The sequence below is a fragment of the Polyodon spathula genome, chromosome 8, assembly GCF_017654505.1.
Source record: "Polyodon spathula isolate WHYD16114869_AA chromosome 8, ASM1765450v1, whole genome shotgun sequence".
NCBI lineage: Eukaryota > Metazoa > Chordata > Actinopteri > Acipenseriformes > Polyodontidae > Polyodon > Polyodon spathula.
In genome coordinates this window covers 32,814,326-32,835,588 of record NC_054541.1, presented here as the reverse complement: position 1 = coordinate 32,835,588, position 21,263 = coordinate 32,814,326, and the positions used below count along the sequence as shown (strand labels likewise).

At 36.8% G+C, this 21,263-nt stretch overlaps 1 protein-coding gene across 1 annotated transcript in view; it reads left to right on the top strand.

The window, feature by feature from the left end:
* cog5 (component of oligomeric golgi complex 5) overlaps positions 1-21,263 on the top strand; it is a 115,013-nt gene that overhangs the window by 29,436 nt on the left and 64,314 nt on the right. The window contains exon 7 of the mRNA XM_041257631.1: positions 13,817-13,947. Coding sequence (XP_041113565.1) covers positions 13,817-13,947 — 131 coding nt within the window. The remainder of the gene's footprint in view (positions 1-13,816; positions 13,948-21,263) is intronic.

The window sequence follows — 21,263 nt, the reverse complement described above, 5'->3', positions numbered from 1 at the left end:
ACTAAAACAAACAGTTTAAGCACAATGCAAAATAAAGGGCTCACTGGCCAATGTAAAAATAAACACTAACAAGTAATTCTGTGGTGTTTTTTTTTAACGATTACCTTGTTCGCTGGCTGGTGGCATTTGTTCTTTCTCTCCTTAACTTCCTTCTCATGAGTCCGGAGTGAATCTTTTATATTTTGTGGCTGGAGCCGTATTTACCCATTAAACAATTTACCTTAAGTCTCCAGCCACATTCCCACAAGCTTTAAATAGGGATGGGGAATTAACCCCATCCACCAGGTACACATTATACAGCAGGCTTTTCGCTGGTCTCGAATAATATATAATAACGGATGGCTTTTGTCCGGCCTCACAAAACCACAACATATTATAATAATAATAATAATAATATACATAAATACACACAAGGTGTGGGCACCCCATCACAAACGTATCTAAAAACCTTTATGATAAATAGGAGACAAGGTGCCACGCACGCATATTGATAGTAATGTCTGCCCACACATACAAACGTACTTTGAACTTGAATTACTGTACACATACTCTTCTGGATTAACCTTTTTTAAAAACATTTTGATTACATTAGTTGTCTCCTCTTAAAAAAAATAAATAAATAAATAAATTCTTCTGCAAAACAAATCGTCTCATTATGGAGAAAATTGGCTGAAATGTACAAAAAGAAAACGATGTATGCAGGAGATAACTAAGTAAGAAACGTGGTCCTAATTTAATAGAAAAGCATGTATTGTTTTATTGGTGGACTTGGCACTTTACAGTCTGTACCAATAAAAGTAAATATAAGTGGAGGGTTTATATCAACACACTGCCATAAGAAGTTTTTCAATTGTGGCAGTTATTGTAATCGGTTATCTTCCCCGATGTCAGTCTATCTTCAGTACACTCCAGATACCAATAGTTTTTCTTCGCTTTACATTCCAGTTTTGTTTTAATATTCTACCATTCTGAATGCTGTTTGTATTGCTGTGTAGTTTTCTGAAAAAAAAAAAAAAATTGTCCCAACATTTTTTACTTGCACCATTCAATTGCATCTACTGTATACAGTAAAAATTGAAAAAATGAATCTGATATAACACCAGTCAAGTTTATTGAGATTTAATCTGTATTCACATAACCTGAGGAAATACCCCTCATTTGGAGCAAGTCATTTGGGAGCAGTGTTTTGACCTTTTATTTATGTACAGTATTTTAACTTCAAAGGCAAAATAAGTGGTTGGAGCTTTAAAATATTAACCTAAGCATCTTTTATTTTCTCAAAGTGAAAGAGAATGGCGTCATGGCTTGTTTTTTATAACCAAGTCATTCAAAGTCAAACCAATATAGAAATCTCACCCTGCACAGCACCTGGATATCAGTCATTCTGTCAAAGTCCCAACTTTTTTTTTCTTCTCATTTCTGAGTTTTATTTCCTTTCTTTGTGGCATGGCTTGACTTAATGGGCATCAAGGTAAGAGGCCAGGCTAACAGATGAGACCCCTATTGCACCGTAGATTTAAAGTTTACCAGGTTTTTATTGTAAGTTTCAGGGCATGAAGTTAAGGTCATGAAGGGAAAGGCAGTGTTGCCTTCATTGGGACGTGAAGATTCAGGGGCACCAAGGCAGTTCTAGGGGGCAAAAAGGCAAAACATAAATCCAACCCAAGGGCACCAAGGCGATTTTATACTCATTCATAAAACAACAAAAAAAGAAATACAAAGAGCCTTATGGTGATGAAATTGTAATTCAAACAAACACAAATCAATGTTTTCTGAGTGATTCACACCCTAAGTGTTACAAAAATAAAATATAAGTTAATTTTTCATTCTAAAAATCAAATGGTATAAAAAATAATAAAAAAAAAAAAATCAGATTTAAAAACAACAAACTTTCATAATGAAAAATACAAAGAGTAATTTGGCAAAAGAAAACATTCAAGATGTTTTTACTAAACTCGTCACACACCACTGACTAATACATAGAGTATACTAGAGGCTTAGCTACAGCCTTAGCACAAATAAGTGAAGTCAGTGAAGGGAATGTTTTAAAAAAGAAAAAAAAGATTTTCAGGCAACCTGGCTGAAGATGATGTACCTATGGCTGGAGTTTAATAATGGTAGTGATCAAATTAGTTGTTTGGTCTGCAGTGTCGGCGCAACTGTAGTTTGCTAACTACTATTACAAAACCTGTACAAACAATGTGGCTTTGGGGGGGGGGGGGGCACTGAATTGCAAAACAACTGTAGGGAGGATGAATCAAAAAATGATTTTTGATAAAAATTACTTTAGATGCATTAAAAAATACTGTTAATACAATCGTTCAAACATTAGAGCAAAGGCACGCAGGGAACGGCATGAACCAATGCATATGCTTGCATCACAACACCGACGTCATGTGGAGTCAATTCAAGGAAGTGAGTGACATTTCAAACAAAAACATTATATTAAATACTATGAATATATTGGCATTTCCGCCCACATTTCTTCCAGTCACTATGGATCCACCTTACTATCGCACATCTAGTAAGGGGCGGAAACTCGCCCAAATCTATAACATTCTGTAGTGCGTCATATTTAAGTATTTTACAGTCTGTCTTAATCTAATCTGTTCTTTATTTCTGGTGTTCTGTTTTAACACTGTGTCCACACATCGTGATTCGATACCTGCTAACTTTGGCTATCTGCCCAGACGCTAAGATATGATGGACTGCAAATGTTTTGCTTGGCTAGTTACACATGCTTTAAGCTATCGCAAAATATGAAAATAACAAGTAAAGAAACTTGTAATCCAATACATAATTAATATTTTATGCAGAATGTCATCTCCTACACAGCAACGGTCATTGAAATGTACACTGAAGACATGGAAGGCAATTTTAAGCAAGTTCTGTCACAATTCAATTTTAATTCTGTCTAATCTCGTAATTTGTACTTGACAACTGTTCACATTATTATTATTATTATTATTATTATTATTATTATTATTATTATCAGGGACAAACTGCTGTGCACCCATTGAGTACCTGAACATCAAGTATATCCTAGAACACTTCGCTGCCGCTTTAGACAGCTCTTCTTCCTCCTTTATTTAGTATGGGACTCGGACACAAAAATCACAGTGACACGGCCAGTGTGATTGAAAAATCCTGGAGGTGAGGTCATATTGAGCTCAGTCTAACGGCGTCCCTTGCTTTGTTTTCCCATCATTAACCAATGCTTCAATGAAGGCCATTGCACATGATTTTGACGTGCATTAAAATGACATTGACCAATGAAAAATGACTGGGAAGACATGTGGGTTTTTGCAGTACCCTGAGCAAAATGGAAAATTTAATTGTACCTCCAAACAAAAATTACTTTATGGGAGACACATCGGAGAAAGAAGTGTGACAAGCAAGCAGCTTGGTCACTGCTGCAATTGCCGCCATTGCTGTCAGTTATTTAGTGCCCTGAAGTTTAGTCATTTACACCTAATCCTGTGGCCTCTAGTATATGTTTAATTAATCTCATTTTTGGCAAATTAAGCTTACAGTAATGCCTGAAATGGCTTCAACTGATTTGCGCTAGTAGACCTATCTGTTACCCTGAGATCTTGTGTATCCATGCACTTTATTGACGCACTCCTTCCCAGTATGAATATACAATTCCAGGCCTATGTGTCCATGGTGATTCCACAAACAGTATATTGTTTTATGGAGTGTGGACAACAAGATAGGTATGGAGGGTTGGCAGCATGGCAGACAGCAAAAAATGAAAGTCTTTCTTTGTTAAAATGAAACTCGATGCGATGGATGGAGTAAGAAAAGGTGAAACTCAAGAAGCATCTTCAGAAGACATGCATGTAGCAGAATCTACATTGCGTGGATGTCTAAAAGACAAAAAATTTAAGAGGGTTTTTTTTTTTTTTTAAATATATACAGTGCCTTTTTTTCACATTTAGTTGCGTTAGTGCCTCAGAGTTTCATGCATTTAAATGAGGATTTTTTTCCACTTATCTACACACCATATTCCACACCGTTAAGGGGAAAAAAGTTTATAAAAATTATATATTAAATACAAAACTGAAATATCATAATTAAATATCCACCCCCTTGAGTTAATACTTGGTGGAAGCACTTTTGGCAGCAATTATAGCCGTGAGTCTGTTGGGATAGGTCTCTACCAATTTTGCACACCTAGATTTGGCAATATTTGACCATTCTTCTTTACAAAACTGTTCAAGCTCTGTCAATTTCCTTGAGGAGCGTTGATAGACAGCAGTCTTCAAGTCATGCCACAGATTTTCGATTGGATTTAGGTCAGGGCTGTGACCGGGCCACTCAAGGACATTTACCTTTTTGTTCCTTACCCACTCCAGTGTAGCTTTGGCTGTGTGCTTTGGGTCTTTGTCATGCTGAAATGTGAACTTCCATCTCAGTTTCAGCTTTCTTGCAGAGGGCAGCAGGTTTTCCTCAAGGACTTCTCTGTTCTTTGCTCCATTCATTTTTACTTCTATCCTGACAAGTGCCCCAGTCCCTGCCAATGAGAAACATCCCCATAACATGGTGCTGCCACCACCATGCTTCACAGTAGGGATGGTGTTCTTTGGGTGATGCGCTGTATTGAGTTTGCGCCAAACATAACTCTTTCAATTTAGAATCTCCTGAGTGTTTTTTTTGCTACTTCAAACAGGATTCAAGGTTGGCTTTCTTGAGTAATGGCTTCCAAACATAATGCTTTGCATTTATGCCAAAAAGTTCCATTTTAATTTTGTCAGACCACAAAACTTTTTGTCACATGGCTACAGAATCTCCTGAGTGTTTTTTTGCATACTTCAAAACGGGATTCAAGGTGGGCTTTCTTGAGTAATGGCTTCCTTCTTTCCACCCTACCATGCAGGCCAGATTTGTGGATTGCTTGGGATATTGTTGTCACACGTACACTTCGACAAGTCTAGGCCATAAAAGCCTGTAGCTCTTGCAAAGTTGCTATTGGCCTCTTGGTAGCCTGTCTGATCAGTCTCCTCTTTGCTCGGTCATCCAGTTTGGAGGGCCAGCCTGATCTAGGCAGGGTCTTCGTGGTGCCTTACACCTTCCACTTCTTAATAATCGTCTTGACCATGCTCCAAGGAATATTCAAGGCCTTTAATATTTTTTTTTATACCCATCCCCTGATGTGTGCCTTTCAATAATTGTCAAAATATTTTTTATTTTACAGTTTTAAAAAAAGTGGATTTCATGTGAGAAGTTAAGCTGCAACTTTGACAGCAGACTTCATTGTTTTTATTATTGTTATCAATACTTCAACGGGGCCATTCTAGTTGATAGTGAATTTCAAAGATTGATGTTGCTTGACTTATTCACCATCAATATTCATATGTAGGCAGATGCATGCAAAATCTGAGATCTTGGGGCATATTAACAAAGCTTTATAACTTGTGTGTTTTGAGGTTCAAAGTCTATTCATCAGTAAAATAAAGTTTGATATTCATGAAACTATTCTAGGCTGGTGTTTTAAGAAGCCATCAACTACCTTGAACTATTTTATAACATCAAACTTATATTTTAATGATTTGTTTACAAGTATTTATTTCCTAATTTAAGAAAATAAATGTTGGTACCTCAACTAAGATCTTATCTTGAAAGATTTTCCATAACCCTTTGTTTCTGAGAAATGAAAGTCTTCCAGACAGCTGTTTTACATTTGGAAGATGTCAAAGAGCTGTTGGAAGCCGTGGGAAAGAGATTAAGTCCCAAACGGGAAGGTAGTATGTGTTTATGTGACACAAAGGCTTTGTAGGGCCTTATCCAGTACAGTAGAGCTGCATTTCCATATATATGTGGCCTAATTTCTTGAGGCATCATTGAGACCATTTACATGTGAAAGATGCCAAATAACACTGACAGAAATGCAATAACAAAGATCCTTTTACAATTACCAACTCTGTCTGACAGCTTTAGCCCAGTTCCATGTCTTCCACAATAAAGTTGCAGGTCTCTGAAGCAAACTATCTGGTACAACAGATTTGTGTCCCAGTGGCACTGAGATGGTGGATCAGAAGGAAAGCATGCGTTGAAGCATTCTGCTGGCGACACCATTTGCCTGGCATGCACTAACACAGATGCCTGAAGGCTCACTGATGGGGATTGCATGGATTGCAGTCAAGTGTTATAGTTGTGCTTTCAGTATTTGCCTTAATATTTTTTCAACTAGTAAATATATTAAAATAAACCAAGATCATAAAAAAATAAACTGTCTTTTAAGATTGATCTATAAAGCTGCTTAAATCTCCATCTGTTACGTCGAACCTGTTCCAAACTCCACCTAGAGTCTACTGCCATCACTGAGCAATCGCAACTGTTCACTGCTAACCTCTGCCCATATCATTGATACAGACCACACGCTTTGACTTTCCATAGGGTCTTTAGAGTGTTACAGTTCTATTATATGATTCTGTCGATTTTACGTTCCATTACAGGTGGTGGTTCAAATGGCCAATTCTTTTGAAAATAAAATGGTACAACACCACTTGTTTTCTACAAGTGTCTTTTACAAGCTGTATTCTATGATTATCTCAAAGTTCTGTTGTTCATCGCCTTTGGTTTTCTTTTTAGCTTCTCTATGTCAATTGTAGTCTTTTTCACAATTACATTGTAATTCATGTTTACAAACTATTCAGTGTGATCTAGCATTCCCCTTAAATTATGCTATCTGGGATGCTTGGTTTTTGTTCATTTGTAGTTTTTGAACTTGAATATTGTTTATGGTTTGTTTGTTTGTCTGAAATATCGTTATTTGTTACTTCAGGAAATTCATATCTTCATACTTGTTGATTCCCAGGCAAACATTAAAACAGGGGTCATTGGACTCCATGCAGTTTTTGTACGTGCACAGGGTCTGGTTCTTTTCAAAGTACATTGTGAATATACAGTATGAGAGGTTATAGTATGTATGGTGTACGAAGGACACATGTTTCATAAGTGACTCATTCAGAATTTTTTTTTTTTTTTTTTTTTGTCGTGTTTTTTTTTTTTTTTCCCCATGCTTCCAAAATGTAAGTATTTTTCAGCCAGGAATTTACTGGCTTGTTAAAAAGAATGTAAAAGCCACTAGACTGTTGCAGTACTGTCCCAGTATTATGTAAGTTACAGGTATATTTTCTATTGGCTGTAGTTGCTACTTTCATCAGAAAGTTGTTTTGAAATGGTGGTTTGGGTCGGCTTTCCTTATAATGTATCCTCAGTTGTGTGGTACAGCCATTCTGTTAAGAACAATTTTATCTTGCATCTTGTGCCATGTTTTGGGTTTCTCTTATATTCCCATGTCTGTGGCCTGCCTCCTCCAGGGATGTACTGTGAGAATGTACATATTTTTGTATTTCAAATCAGAGAAAAGTACTAGGATGGAAGAGATTGGTGGTGTTTTATTAGCACAGATCCTTTGCTGAACTGTGAAGTTCTGTTCCGTTGAGTGTTCTTCTTAACCCTGAAATAGATAATTGACCCGTATTGAAAAATACACACATTAATAAGCAAGACCGCCCAATGTGCTGTGGCAAGTGCTTATTCATTTACTACCAATGATGAGGAACAGGTGTACACTTCCTTATCAAAGGAGGGTTACACAATTTCCCTTTAGTTCAATTGTTATAAGCACAGTAGCTTGGCAACCCTTCCAATGGTACTCCATTCTAGGCCTGCACTAAACAAACTAAGATGGCGTGAACCCCATTCACAATGTCCCAATTTAGTGCCACCATGCATACAGCAGCACAAATACGTTTGGTTCATTTACTGTAGCTGCGCCTGCTTGCATTCAGATTAAATTTCTTAGTCGGTCTCTCAGTACACGCTGCCAGTAGCTGTACCTTATTTACAATTCATACATTATTTTCTGTTATCATAGAATCCAGTTCTAATATAGGGCAAAGAGGTGGCAATAATCTGCATGGTATTTATCAAAAGCCATAGCTTTACATGCAGCTTGTACTCCTTCATGCTGTCAGTATTTCTATTGAGGTTTCTCAGTACTGAATGTGTGCTTTTGTAATTCTTGTATTTGCAATTGTTTTGCCTTTTCTTTGTATTGCATTCTTACTAAGACTCCCCCTATAAACCTAACCCCCCCCCCCCCCCCCCCCCCCCCCCCCCCCCCCCCCCCCCATATAAAAAAACAAAAACAAAGTGTGAATGCTTTACAATATGAGCTGTTCCTGAAAAGGACAAACCTTTCACAGTGCTGTGCTGTATCTGTTGGGTGTTGTGAACCAGGGGTTTTACAGTTGTCACAGTGAAGAATAAAACATCTTCTCTTTCAATGCATGTGCAGTGTTAGCTAAAGAGAAAATTAGCCAAAATGTGTAAATCACATTTTGCACTTTCTTGATTTTCATGGTCCTGTACTGTAAATGTAAAAGATAATGTGTTATTAGTTTGAGGCTGTGTCCAATTTCTTGATATGTTTTGTTTGTGGTTTTAATAAGAACATGTAATTGTCATATTATATGTTAATTGTAACAATTTATTGTAACTGCTTGAAGTTTTACTTAATCTTTATTTTATTTTTTTTTCTGTATTTATTAAATATCATTTTTTTTTTTTTTTTTTTTTTTTTTTTTTTTAAATAAAATGTTCCAAGCCTTGAAAGTCCCTGATCTCAGGGCACTCGGGCAAGACCAGTAAAAAACAGAATTGCTTCTCCACCACATTTTGTTTCTTGTTCCTCAGACATTTGTTTTTATTAGGCAGTTGTTTGTTAGGCTGCTTCAGTGCACAATCCAGACATATAACAAGTTAAATAATGCAGAGCGACTTAATCTTCAAATTGAAGAAGATTGTCTTGTAATATTTGTACAACGATGCATTATGAATGAAAGCCATTCTGTGTTCAGCTAGGCATTATTAAAAAGGCAGGTACATTTTAAAAACACTCTTCCCTAGTAACGTACTGTGCCCAGTACACGTTTCCCACAGTGGAGATGGCTTGTGATGTGGTTTAACGGGACACATTTATGTTTGCTGTTGCGACAGTCACTTAACCTCATAACCTTGCTTACTAAAGAAGTGCTGCCGCTCACTTGGCTCCATCAGCAATATTGAAGCTTGTACAGATGTCTGAACTAATGAGACTTTCTTGGCAGGGTCCTGCTTGGCTGGTTCTGGGTGTATGGCACAGCAAATTGAGAGTGGAGGAACTCTGTGGAAACTCTGTGATGGTCAACTTTATCACTGTTATTTCACATAGTTTTGCTAAGATAATCCTGACCTTTTCTGTAGTAATTTTTTTTTCTCTCCTTGAACTGCTGGCTCTGGTAAGATTTGTAATAATAATATATACAGTATATCATAATGTTTTAGCAGTGTGATACATTTATTATTAGGCATTATCCATTTTACATAATTAAGATCTGAAACAAAAACTCATTGCAAATGTGAAAAAAATGCAAATTATCAGAAGTGCCCAGCCATTTCAAGTGGAGATATCAAAAACACAAGCCAAGTTTCAAGAAACCACTGGGGCAACCTTGCCCAGCACAAAGCAAGTAGGCGCAACTATAAAACCGATGGGGGGGCCAAAATTGCCCCAGTTGTTTCTACTAACTTGGCTTGTTTTTCATGCAAGTTTGATCTGCTTTTATTGTGCCTGAAAAACACAAGCTAAGTTAGTAGAAACAATTGGGACAACCTTGGCACCCACCACTTTTTACAGTTGTACCTATTTTGTTTGTGTTTGTTTCAGATTAAGAACAGACTATTACTGTAGATCAGCGTTCTTCAATTGGCGGCCTATGAATCAAATCTGGCCCGCGAGAGCCTCCCATCTGGCCCGTCGGATGTCCGCTGCAGTGCTGCCAACTGGGTGTTTTTTTTTTTTTTTTTTTTTTTTTAAGCAAAATATGGCTGTTTTTAATTACGCTGTGCGGGAAAAATCACTTTAATTTTATGGAGTTTAAATCGTCCAAGTCTTTACTTTCTCATTAAACGCAGAATGAAGAACGCTAAAATCAGAGCACGACATTTTAATAAATGACTAGTATGCATTAATGTTAATATAATTATGAATAGTGATTATAGTTTGTCCTGCATTTGTTCTTCTTTAAATTATAGGCTAATCGCTTCTTAAAATGTTGTTCCCTCGTTTGCATGCAGTTTTCGTTCTGTGCGCACCAAAAAACGTACGTTAAACCAGTATTACTACTAAATAGCTAGCAGGGATCAATCGAATTCTTTAAGAAAAATGTGGGGGGGGGGGGACACAAAATAACAATCCTAAATATAAATAATAATAATATTAATAATATTCCAGTTATAGTTACTAACCCCTAAAAGGGAATTATGTAATATATTAGAAAGCTACTTGTTCACAATTAACTAAAACAAAAAAAAATACCACTTAAAACCAGCATTTCTAATGGCAAATTCCACTGCCATTTCCACTGTGGATTATTGTCTGAGATTCTGAGATCATCAAAGACATTGTAAATGATACACACTGCACCGATCTTAGACATCCAACTGCATAGAACCTAATGCACAGCAGTGATAAATTCAGTCCTGGGGCCATGCTTTTTAATTCTTTTACTTTTTACTCTGGTTTCTTTCAGGAAGAACTAGGCAGGTTTTCGTAAAAGTAGTTGACTTAATTACAGATGCTAGTTGCAGATACGTTGAAAGGTCGCTGCTATCTACAGGGTATTTGTGTCCCCTAATAAGCGATATTTATTGACAACACGCCATAATACAGGAACAAGTGATCACTGCTCTGTATCTGATAGTAATCCTTTCCTTCCTTCCTTGTTTACAGTCACTCTGTATGTAAGGTACCCTCAATCAATATGCACTTTCATTCCCATTCACATCGGTACACTCCATAACCTAACGCTGAATTTCTTTTTTAAGGTTTACTATTATTATTTAGCTTCTTCAAATAATGACTCCTCTCCTGTAACTTCCATCTTTGTTTAAGGTTGCTGTTTAAATGCTTGCTGTTCACCCTGGTCCTCTTTGACACTGAACAGTATTTTAATGCATTTTGTGTGCCCACACAAAGTGGGGTGTAGCCCCCTCAATTTTTTGTTCTGCCCCCCCCTTGTACCGCATCATGGAAAGTCTGGCGCCGCTGTCATGGCAAGTTTGCCAGGCACCCCGCCACTGATTTGACATGCTTTCATTATTTAACTTGCATGCTTTTTGCGATTACTAGCATGCAGCTTTAATTGCATTACACTGATAAATATTTGTTTTGTATTATTAAATGGCAATCATAAATCCTATCATTGTAAGTTGAAAACATTGATAACACTAATTTATGCAGCATAAGCTTACCCCTCACCCCACCCCATACGCACATCATGCGACTTCAGTGAATGTAGTTGAAAACCCCTGCTGTAGATTTTAACGACTGTACTATTGCTACATCATTATTGCCTCTTGTATACTACTTACCTGTTGGCACAGCTTTGAGAACCACTGCTGTCGCCAAATGTTGGATTTTGTTTCTCGCATACTGTACCTGGCTTTCTACTGTGAAAATATACATCTAAAGAGAGTTAAAGGGTTTTTGGTAACCGAAGGTATTTTTTCATGATATTGATGGATCTAATTTTGTACAGCAGGTTATGTATACTATTACTGAGACACGTTTAGAACTAGATTTAATACATACAATGTTAATTACTACTTATGAAAACATAGTAAGCATGTAACAGGTATATCCTAGGTTTGGTTTGTGGATGAAGGTGTGCATGCAATATCAAAAGTAGGGCCTATAGCATTATTATATGCAGTTAACAGTGCAGATGCTGTCGCTAGAACGTCATGGTAGAACAGTGGCAAAGCACGGAGCGAATTAGAAAGGTACCACATCAGTTTGGCTAAGAGGCTGGGGTGATTTGTTGGATGTTACTGTTAAATGTTAGCAAAGACAGGAATACAGATTTTGCACAAATCTGATTTTCTGTTTGTTCCATTGACAACAAAAAACGATTTAAACCTCTTAAAATTGGAAAGCCTACTGACTGTCAAAGATGCCTTGTAGATACATATTGAAGTATTTTGGGGGCTTTTATTAACACGCTTTGTTCATCAGGACAGTAAGTGAGATGTATAAATTCACTACAGTTTATACTGTAGCACACTACTTGCTTATTTCCTTCTGTGATTTCTGAATGTTTGTTGCACTGCTGCATTATTGAACAGCACAATGTCTGATATAATAAAAATAAACATTAGTGTCAGAGAATCTTCTTGTCTTCCTCGGACTGTAAACCAATAAGCATTAGGACAAGTTTAAAAAACTTTGTCTGCCAGTCGTTTCTTTAGTATTTTCTCCATGATTTTTGGTGTTTTGCGAGATGGATGCACTGTAACAAACAGCTTGTAAGCTCATTGATTCTTTAGGATTCTGTTATCAGCTGCTTATTTGCCTGTCGTTCCAGTGCGTCAAACCCAACATCCATTTCCTGATTGTCTCTTACTTTACTTCAGGACACTATCAGCTGCTTTCTTGCTTGCTTGCTTGTGTTTTTTTTAAACTGTCCTTTTAGTCTAGGAGGTTTTTAAATTTGAAAAATAAATCTTTAAACCTAACCGAGTGTAATGTAGTGCAGTTTTAAAAGCTATGCCTTGTATGGTCAGTTGCAAGTGCAGCATACAGTAGTAATTCAGTTCTTGGCAGGAGCTATCTTCCACTGTTTTCTAACCTGAAACACCTGCATCTGCTGTGTGAATTTAATCTAGCCAGGACAAGAACACTGTACAAAGTTTAATATATTGACTACCTGCCTAAAATGTATCATTTTAGGGGACAGCTGTCATATAGTATCGTCGCCATAATCCGCCTATTAATCTGTTTTGATATGCTGATTTCCAAGCTGAGAGGCATATTGTGGAAGTTTGCTTTAAATTACAGAAGATGTTTGTTTGTATTCCTAAATACTCCCTATAGAGCTATGTCTATTAAAATTAAAACAGATCACTGCTTATTCCATCAAGATCTAAATGTAAACCAGCCAACCTCTAATCCCCTGTAACGATACTAATAGGTTTGGACATTCTTTCAAATGAAAAACCAACTCTAATTTCTACAGCATAATTAGATAATAAGGAGAGATTGAGTTTATGCACTGCTAAATAGGACATCAAGAGGACCTTTTGGCAGAACCATTTTTTTTATTAATTTTTGTCTGGTGTGCAGGAAATTAGTTATCAGATTCTGAATTTCTAAGTAAAAGCATTATATTATGGAGGCTGTCGGGGTAGCTCAGGGCTTGGCATTCTGTGCTCTTTAGTGTCAAGGTCATGTGACATGGTTGGGAACTTGAACATCTTTATACAGCTATACAAGTGTCTGCATTCTTCACTGTTCACATCTTCCTCGTCATAAGCAAGTGGATGCATGAAGAATACTGCAACTTAACGGTTCAAGTTATAGAGTGGGGTAGTGCAAATAATTTTGAAATGGACTATGGTCCAACAAACAGCATCATTTCAAGGATAGAATTGGAACTTGTGTACATACAATACATGATTATCAGTTCTACAAAAGTTATTTTTGAATTGTGTAAAATGTAATGATGATGAATTAAGATGTGCGCGTGTCTGTTTTTAGTTAAGTAATGAATTCAATACAAAGTACCTTTTGGAAATGAATGCAATTAACTTTAGCTAATTGGAAGTGATTTTTTTTTTTTTTTTTAATTTCAACAAGAGCTTGGAAGTGGCAGAAAATTACATATGTGTTCAATTGACAGTATTGGGCATGATACTAAAATAATAAACTGCTGCTGCATGCAAAACATAGATAGCGAGGTAATATCTTTTTTTTTTTTCCCCCCAGATTACCTGTCGCAGGGAGTGGATTTGTCTGGAATAGAAGTGATTGAAAATGACTTGCTTTTCATTGCGCGGGCCCGACTGGAGGTAGAAAATCAAGCCAAACGCTTGTTAGAGCAAGGGATGGAGACGCAGGTAACTGAGCTGTATATTAACCATTCTAGACTCACTCTAAAGAACTGCAAGAGACGGTGGAAACCTCAGAGAGAGTACACATTAGGAAACATGAATTGGGGAATGTTTAATATAAAACCAAGTTTTAGTGGCTGCATTGTCCTTCTGCTTTAAGCCTCATATGGCAACCTTCCATTACCAATAAGAATGTTTTTGGTAGCTAAGAGAACAAAGAAGAACCTATTCTCATGCTATCATGAGTAATATTTCTATTTTGTCAAGGTGAATAAAGGACAATAGGCAGCGGAGTTCCGGTGTAAGTACTATTAGTGTTGTGTATCTAGATGCTTGTGTTCAGATTATGATCACCCTTGAATTAACTGTACCAGTAAATCTATTAAGTTGCTACAGTGTACGGACTTTCACACGTCATTTTAACAAAAAACAGCTGAAAGATCTGTTTACCTACCAGTGGAATCAATGTTTTGGAAAAGACAAAAGAGAAAGCCTGCATACGAATCAGTGAGTTAGTAGAACAGAGGTTGGATGGTGAAGGGTAGGTAGCATGTCAGAGTGATGTATTAAAATCAATTGTTGCCTGTTGCAAGCTGGGCCCATAAGAAGTGCAGTAGATCAAATCCACTTAAACATGTTCTGGTTAAAGCTAAACAGCAGATGGTAGTCCATCGTTTGGCTTTTTCAGTTACATAGAATGCTGTCAACCTTTTCTGGTTGTCTTGTGAACAGATTGTTAGACAGCATGTTGACTTTGGAACTCTATTTCCTACTTTAAACAGTAGCCTGGTAACCATTCTACAAATGCACAACCACACATTGTTTTGTAAAGCGAATCCAACTTCTGAACAGCTGGATTTATGTATGACAAGAATACAAATACAGTTGTTGTGTTCGGCAATACCGTTACTGCTGCTTTACCAGACACTGTTTCTAACTAAAGAATACTTTTTGTAGTCAAACACTTTTCCATTTTAAAAATAGTGTTCTAGTAATATAAGAGGTGTGTGTGTGTGTGTGTGTGTGTGTGTGTGTGTGAAGGGGAAAATGTAGTTGTTTTAATGGTCGTGGTGACAGCTATGGCTGCTTTTGCACATTTATTTTGGTTTTAGTATGTTTAGTTCTTTTCTTGATCTCTTTGCTTCACACCATGGGGTGTATTAGTACATAGTTAGAAATTATGCATGTAACGTCAACAAAAAAAAAGAATAAACTTCAGACCGCAGACTAGAGGCTCAGCTGTTTTTATGTAACAGAACTCTATAAAATTGGTGCAGGGCTAGTGCTATTGTCTAACCATTCTTTAAAACTATATTTTAAAGATTGTATGTCATTAACATTACTACAAATGTTCTACTATTTTGTTTGACTATTTCTTTCAGTATAATGCTGAGAATAGGGGTCCTTATTTCCAGTAAAGCATTCCATATCTATTTATCTGATGTCAGTTTAATCTGGATTGCCGGCAATATTCTGCTATTCTTTCTTAATTCAACATTATTCACTGAAATGAAAGTGTATCTAGGGTTGCAGTCCGTTTACAGTCCAGACATGAAAAGAAAATATCCGTTCTAGATCTGGATGATTATTTATTGGGATATCATCATTTTCTGTACAGCTTGTATCGTAATTTGAAAAATCTTGTATTGCTGCAACCCTAGTATAGAACACCTGTTATATTCTAAGAGGGCACAAGTACATTGCTTAATTTCTTCTTTAAATCCTACCAATTTATCCACCCGTCTGCTATTCAGATGCTGTAATTCCTCAGATTTATGTTAACCCCATTCTAAGATAGTCAGACCTTTTTAATTTTTCAATCCATTTCTATCCCAGTTCCACCAAGCAGGATTTTGCATGATGGGTTTTACAAAAAAGCTCCACACAGTCTACCAAGTGTGCTTATGTTAATGCTCAGAGTTATCTGATTGCTCACAATATGCTCGTCAGAAAATGCTTTGCAGTGCCTTGCTCGAGGAATGTTAAATTGAGGATGATAATCAGAGTGCCATCACTGTGCTCAGACGGAGCAGTAGCCAGTTGGAGTAAAGCTCTAAACCGAAGTGGGTGAACCACTGCTTCAGAACCTTGGATCTCAAGAGCAGCCAGCAAAATCAGATCATTGTGTAAACTGTTTGTTTTTTCTGCCGCTGTTAGTGCTCAGATACACTCGGGTCACATGACAAGGTGCTCTGAGTTTGCTCGCTGATGGGTTAAATGGAAGAACCCCAAGACAATCTGCTATATTCTTGCTAAATTGTAATACTTGTATGAAAAATGATGTTTACAGTTCATAGTTTTTGTAGTATAATCCTGTAATTTTATTTATTTTTAAATAATCTCTTGGGCGTAACTCCTTTTATAAAGTGCATTCTGTGTGACGGGAAGATAAATCTTTAAAATGATTTCTGTGCTTGTATAATTTTACTTTTATTACAGACATGAGCAGAAGCTAAAATACTAATGGGGAAACAAATGTAGTTGCATACAGTGTTTAATGAATAAGTATTAACTTATTATTTGTCATTCATGGGTTACTATAGCAAGCAATGCAAGTTAATAGTTTTGAGGTTAAGAGACTTTGTAAATGTGTGACCTAATTTCAGGGAGTGAAGATAATTGTTAGGCCTTTATTAGCAGCTCGCTGAATCAAAAAGCAAATACACGTCAGACCTCTCAGGAGGATACTGGAGCCTTGCTTCAGTGGTTTGTGAGATGTGAAATAAGATCCATTCACCAAGCCATCCTTACAATTGTTATCATGCAAAGGGGGATTGCATATTGCAGGCGATGGTCATATAGGAGACGTAGATATAGCTGTCAGGAGCCTTTGTGGTCCAGTGGTTAAAGAAACAGGCTTGGAACCAGCAGGTTCTCGGTTCACTGACCCACTGCATGACCCTGAGCAAGTCACTTAACCTACTTATGCTCCGTCTTTCGGGTGAGACGTTGTTATAAGTGACGGTGCATCTGATGCATGGTTCACACACCCTAGTCTCATATCATCTAAAGCTCTTTGTGATGGTGGTCCACTATGAAAGGTGCCATATAAAAATAGATTATTATTGTTATTACTGTTCTCAAAATCTGTTTCAGGTCTCAGATTGATTGGCTATATCTGCAAGCCCATTTCAGATTAAACATTTATGATTTGCATGGACATTTACATTGTCACACACATGTATTCTGCATTCTGTTTGTATTTATGGTGACATACTTTTCCAAGCAAATTTTATGTTACCAACTCGTGCCCTGTTTCCATTGACACTAGAAAACCAGTCTGTAAAGTTCTCATCTTGTTCCAATGGACTGCAACCAGATGTTACACAAAGTAATGTGAGATTTTATAATTAAACTACTTCCAGTATTTGAAGACCGTATAATTCCTTCACAACCGGTATAAAATGTTTAAGATGCCCTAAATGTACCTAATAACAAATATACCTACAACTGTGTTTAATAGAGCACTGCTGAAGTGGTGCTCTTCATAATATTATAACCAAAACATTGAAGCAAACTGTTCATAATATTAAAGCGTAATTTGTGTGTAAAACAGTTGGTTTTAATGTGCGAGGAGATTCCTTGCTTTCTGTGTACAATCGTGCCTCAGACACAATTTCACATAACATATACGCTGCAAGCAGGCTTTTAAGTTATCTAATTACCTGCCCCAGGGAAAAAAGCTCTTTCACAGACATCTGACCTTGCCAGAAACTGAGCTAGTACTGGTAAAGAAAACTGCATTGCAGCTTTTTAGGCAATAAATAGTCTATTGCAATAAGTTCACATATAGTGGTTGATCTGTGTTAAACACAATGAAATCAAAATTTATTCCCAGCAACCTTTTATTTGTAATTGCTTTTGTACAGTATTTTGTTTCAATCATTTGTACACTAGTTGTGTATATTCACCCATGACCTACCATTCCTGGTAGCATCACTCTGTTTCCATTGTTTATTAAAAGTATGCTAGGCACCTGGGCATTGTGTCAACGTCCCCTCCATGTCTCCCCCGTCTGTCAGCGGATTACTCGCAACCCCCTATTGCAAACTAATTTCTAAAAAAAGATAAACAGACATTCCAGTATTTTCCCAGTTTTTAAATGTTGTGAATGGGCACCTCAAACAGCATGTCCAGCAGTGAAACCCCACTGGCCGAACTTTGGGAGACTAGAAACTAGTTGTTACAGATTTCCCCTAAGCCACAAGCTTTTCCTGCCTGCTCCAAGACTCTAATCTTCTGTTTAGCTATAGTATAATTAGTGTATATCATGGTTAAATCCAGGGCAACTCTTATTAAACTAGGCAGCTCATCAGGTTTTTGTGGTGTGTTGTATTGTATCTAATTTGTTGAAACCTCAGCTATTCCTTGACCTTTTTTTGTTTTGTTTTAGATGCACTTTAGTATGGAAGCACATTTCTGCCACCAAAAAAACAAAATACATTTTAAATTTCCATTATAAGGTTGACATACTGTCTCGTTATTTTGACTTGGTATCTTGTTATTTTGACTTGCTGCTGTCTCATTATTTCGACTTACTATAAGTCGAAATAACGAGATTTTTTTTTTTTTTTGGTGACTGAAACGGGCTTCTATACTTTAGTAGTAATAAAACCTCCTCATCTTTTTTTTTTTTTTCCCCCCAAACCCATGGATAAAATTGGACTTATTAATTGTATCAAAAGTATTAGGAAAACATGTGTAGAAAACTCTTGTAGAAAAAAAACCTGCTTGTAAGTTTGAAAACTGCTGTATGTATTTAGACTATTGCTATTGCAATTTTTCTCTGTTGGCCAATGTGGAGGTGAATGGCTCGATTTGTGCTCCAGACTGGCTAATACATTTTTACTTTTTTCTCTGCCCTGTGCAGTTTGATGAATATTTATACAACCTCTGAATGTCACACATGGAACGTGTCTTTAATATAACACAGAATGCCATGCTGAATAAAGCATTTAAAAACTTGATAGAGTGAAAATGGAATTTAATTGCATAGGTGGGGCGCAGCTCCATTTTCTGTGATTTGCACATTTTAAATGTGCTAGCAGGCTGTCCGTTTTAAGTGATTCGAAGAAGCCACGTTAAAATGCTCATTGTTTCATGTACATACAAAACCCCTAATTCTCATATAAACCCTGAAAACCGATTCTATTAAATCTGCCAAACTAGCTATCTGTAACATTGTAACTTTTAAATGACAGTATTGATTGTATGCGTAACACCACAGGTACAATGTTTCACTTGGATTGAAATGCCAAAGGGCAGTTTTAAGGTTGCTTGGGGTAACATTCTTTCAGCTCCAGTGGCATTGTTACCTTTTGTTTTTCATACTAATCTCACAAGCTTATAGATAATCATTCCACAAATGAGACAGCTGTTTTTTTGTTTTTTTTTTCACTTGCCTCTTTAGAAACTCGCTCAGCTACTGGAAAGTTGGTAAATCCGTGCAAGGCTAAACATGTGAGTGATCTGTATTTCTAATTTCCATCAACTATGTAATTTCTGGCAGACATAGACAGGAATTTTTCTTTCACGTGGAGTAATCTTCATTTCAATGTTTGTCCCAGCACTGTTTTCTTGCCACTGGAGTTGTAAGCAGATAAGATTGAATAAACATAATTGGTATAGTAAACCTAATACTATGGTTTGCACATTGTTAGCCTTGGGATGTGTCGTACTACTTCTGTTCGTATGCAGGTTAGTGGATTCTGAATCTTCAGAACAGGTTGTCTGATTTTGACAATTATATGTTCATTAGGTTCATTGGTTGAACTTTAACTTGTACTTTCACTGACACCTGACTTCCCCCTGAGTCCTAAAATCTGACCTCAGCTATGGTATTGGCTGAGGTTTTTAAGTTTTGCTACAAACATAATTTGTTTGAAATACGGGAGAAATTATATTGCGGGTGCTGACCGGGAGAAGGGGTCAAATTACGTGAGTCTCCCATGAAATACGGGAGAGTTGACGGCCGTGCAGTTATTGCCATGTAATAAAGCATAGCAGTTCACCACTTCAGTGTTTATTCCAGTACTGTTTACTCTAAACACGAGTGCTGTAATAGCAGCCAAGCCTGATACTTCAGCTACAGATTCATAAGAATGTGAGCAAAGGGAAAACATGCAAATAGATGTAAAACCCTGCATCCTGATGTGTTCACTATCAAGTGTAATATAGCACTCCATTAAGGTAGCCTTGTTGCTTTTTTATCTGTATATCAACATTATAAAATGTATGCATGCCAACGCTGAACCACCATTCATAAATAGCAAATGCTCAGCCCTATCTGAAGGCTAACGTCGCATCAGTCATCAGGTGATGACTTATATTAAAGCCTTGACAAACAACACACTTAACATCATTTCTGGGGGCTGTGTAAAAATAGAAACTATTTCATTTTTGTTTAATTTTGTGAGATCATAAATCCTAAACACATTTTAAAAACTTGACCAGAGCCATGTTATTTGCTGCTGTTTTGTGGTGGTGTGTGTGGGGTGTTTTTTGTATGTTTTTTTTTTTTTTTTTTTTTACACCAGGAGAAGCTATGGTAGTATCCCATCTTCTTTCCAAACGGTAACCTTGTGTGATGCATCTGGAAAAATACAAACATACAATGTTATTAAAATGCCATACAAATACTAACCGTAAGCTTCAAATTAAAGGATGTGCTGCGTGGTTGATCAAAATAAGAGTTGTCCTTTTAGTGATACTAATTTGTATTTGCACAGGTAACTCATTACACTAACCCTTAGTAGATATAGGCAATTGCAATGTAAATGTGGCATTTTTTTTTCCAACTGTAAATAAAATGTGCCTTTGCAAAAAGAGCTTAGTAGTTTTATAAATGGTTTATCTAATGTTATGAACCTTAGGAGTTTTATAGTAAATCTTAGCTGAGAAGAATTAAATTTAATGAAATTTAAGGTGCACAAAATGATTATATGCAGCAACTGGAAGGATCAGTTGTCGCACAAACATGTTTCTAGTGTTTGTGTAGTTTAGAATTATCTGCTATCAGCCACACTGTTTATATTTTCCTCCCCCTCAGAAAATATTGCAGTGAAGGGCGTTAGGGGGAAAAGGAAGCCTGGTATTGTTATAGGATGCCAAAGAGTGATAAAAAGTACACAGCCCTGAGGTGTGTTGTGTTTGTTTTTTTTTGTATTTATTAAATAGTTGCCTAAAACATCTTAGTCACTTCAATTTTGTGAGCTAGTGACCAGAATAACTAACATGAAGGCAAGTTTAATGTCGTAGCAAAGAGTACATTTCATTGATTTCCTTGTTCAGGTCTAGTGGCTTCAATAGAACTTGACATGTGT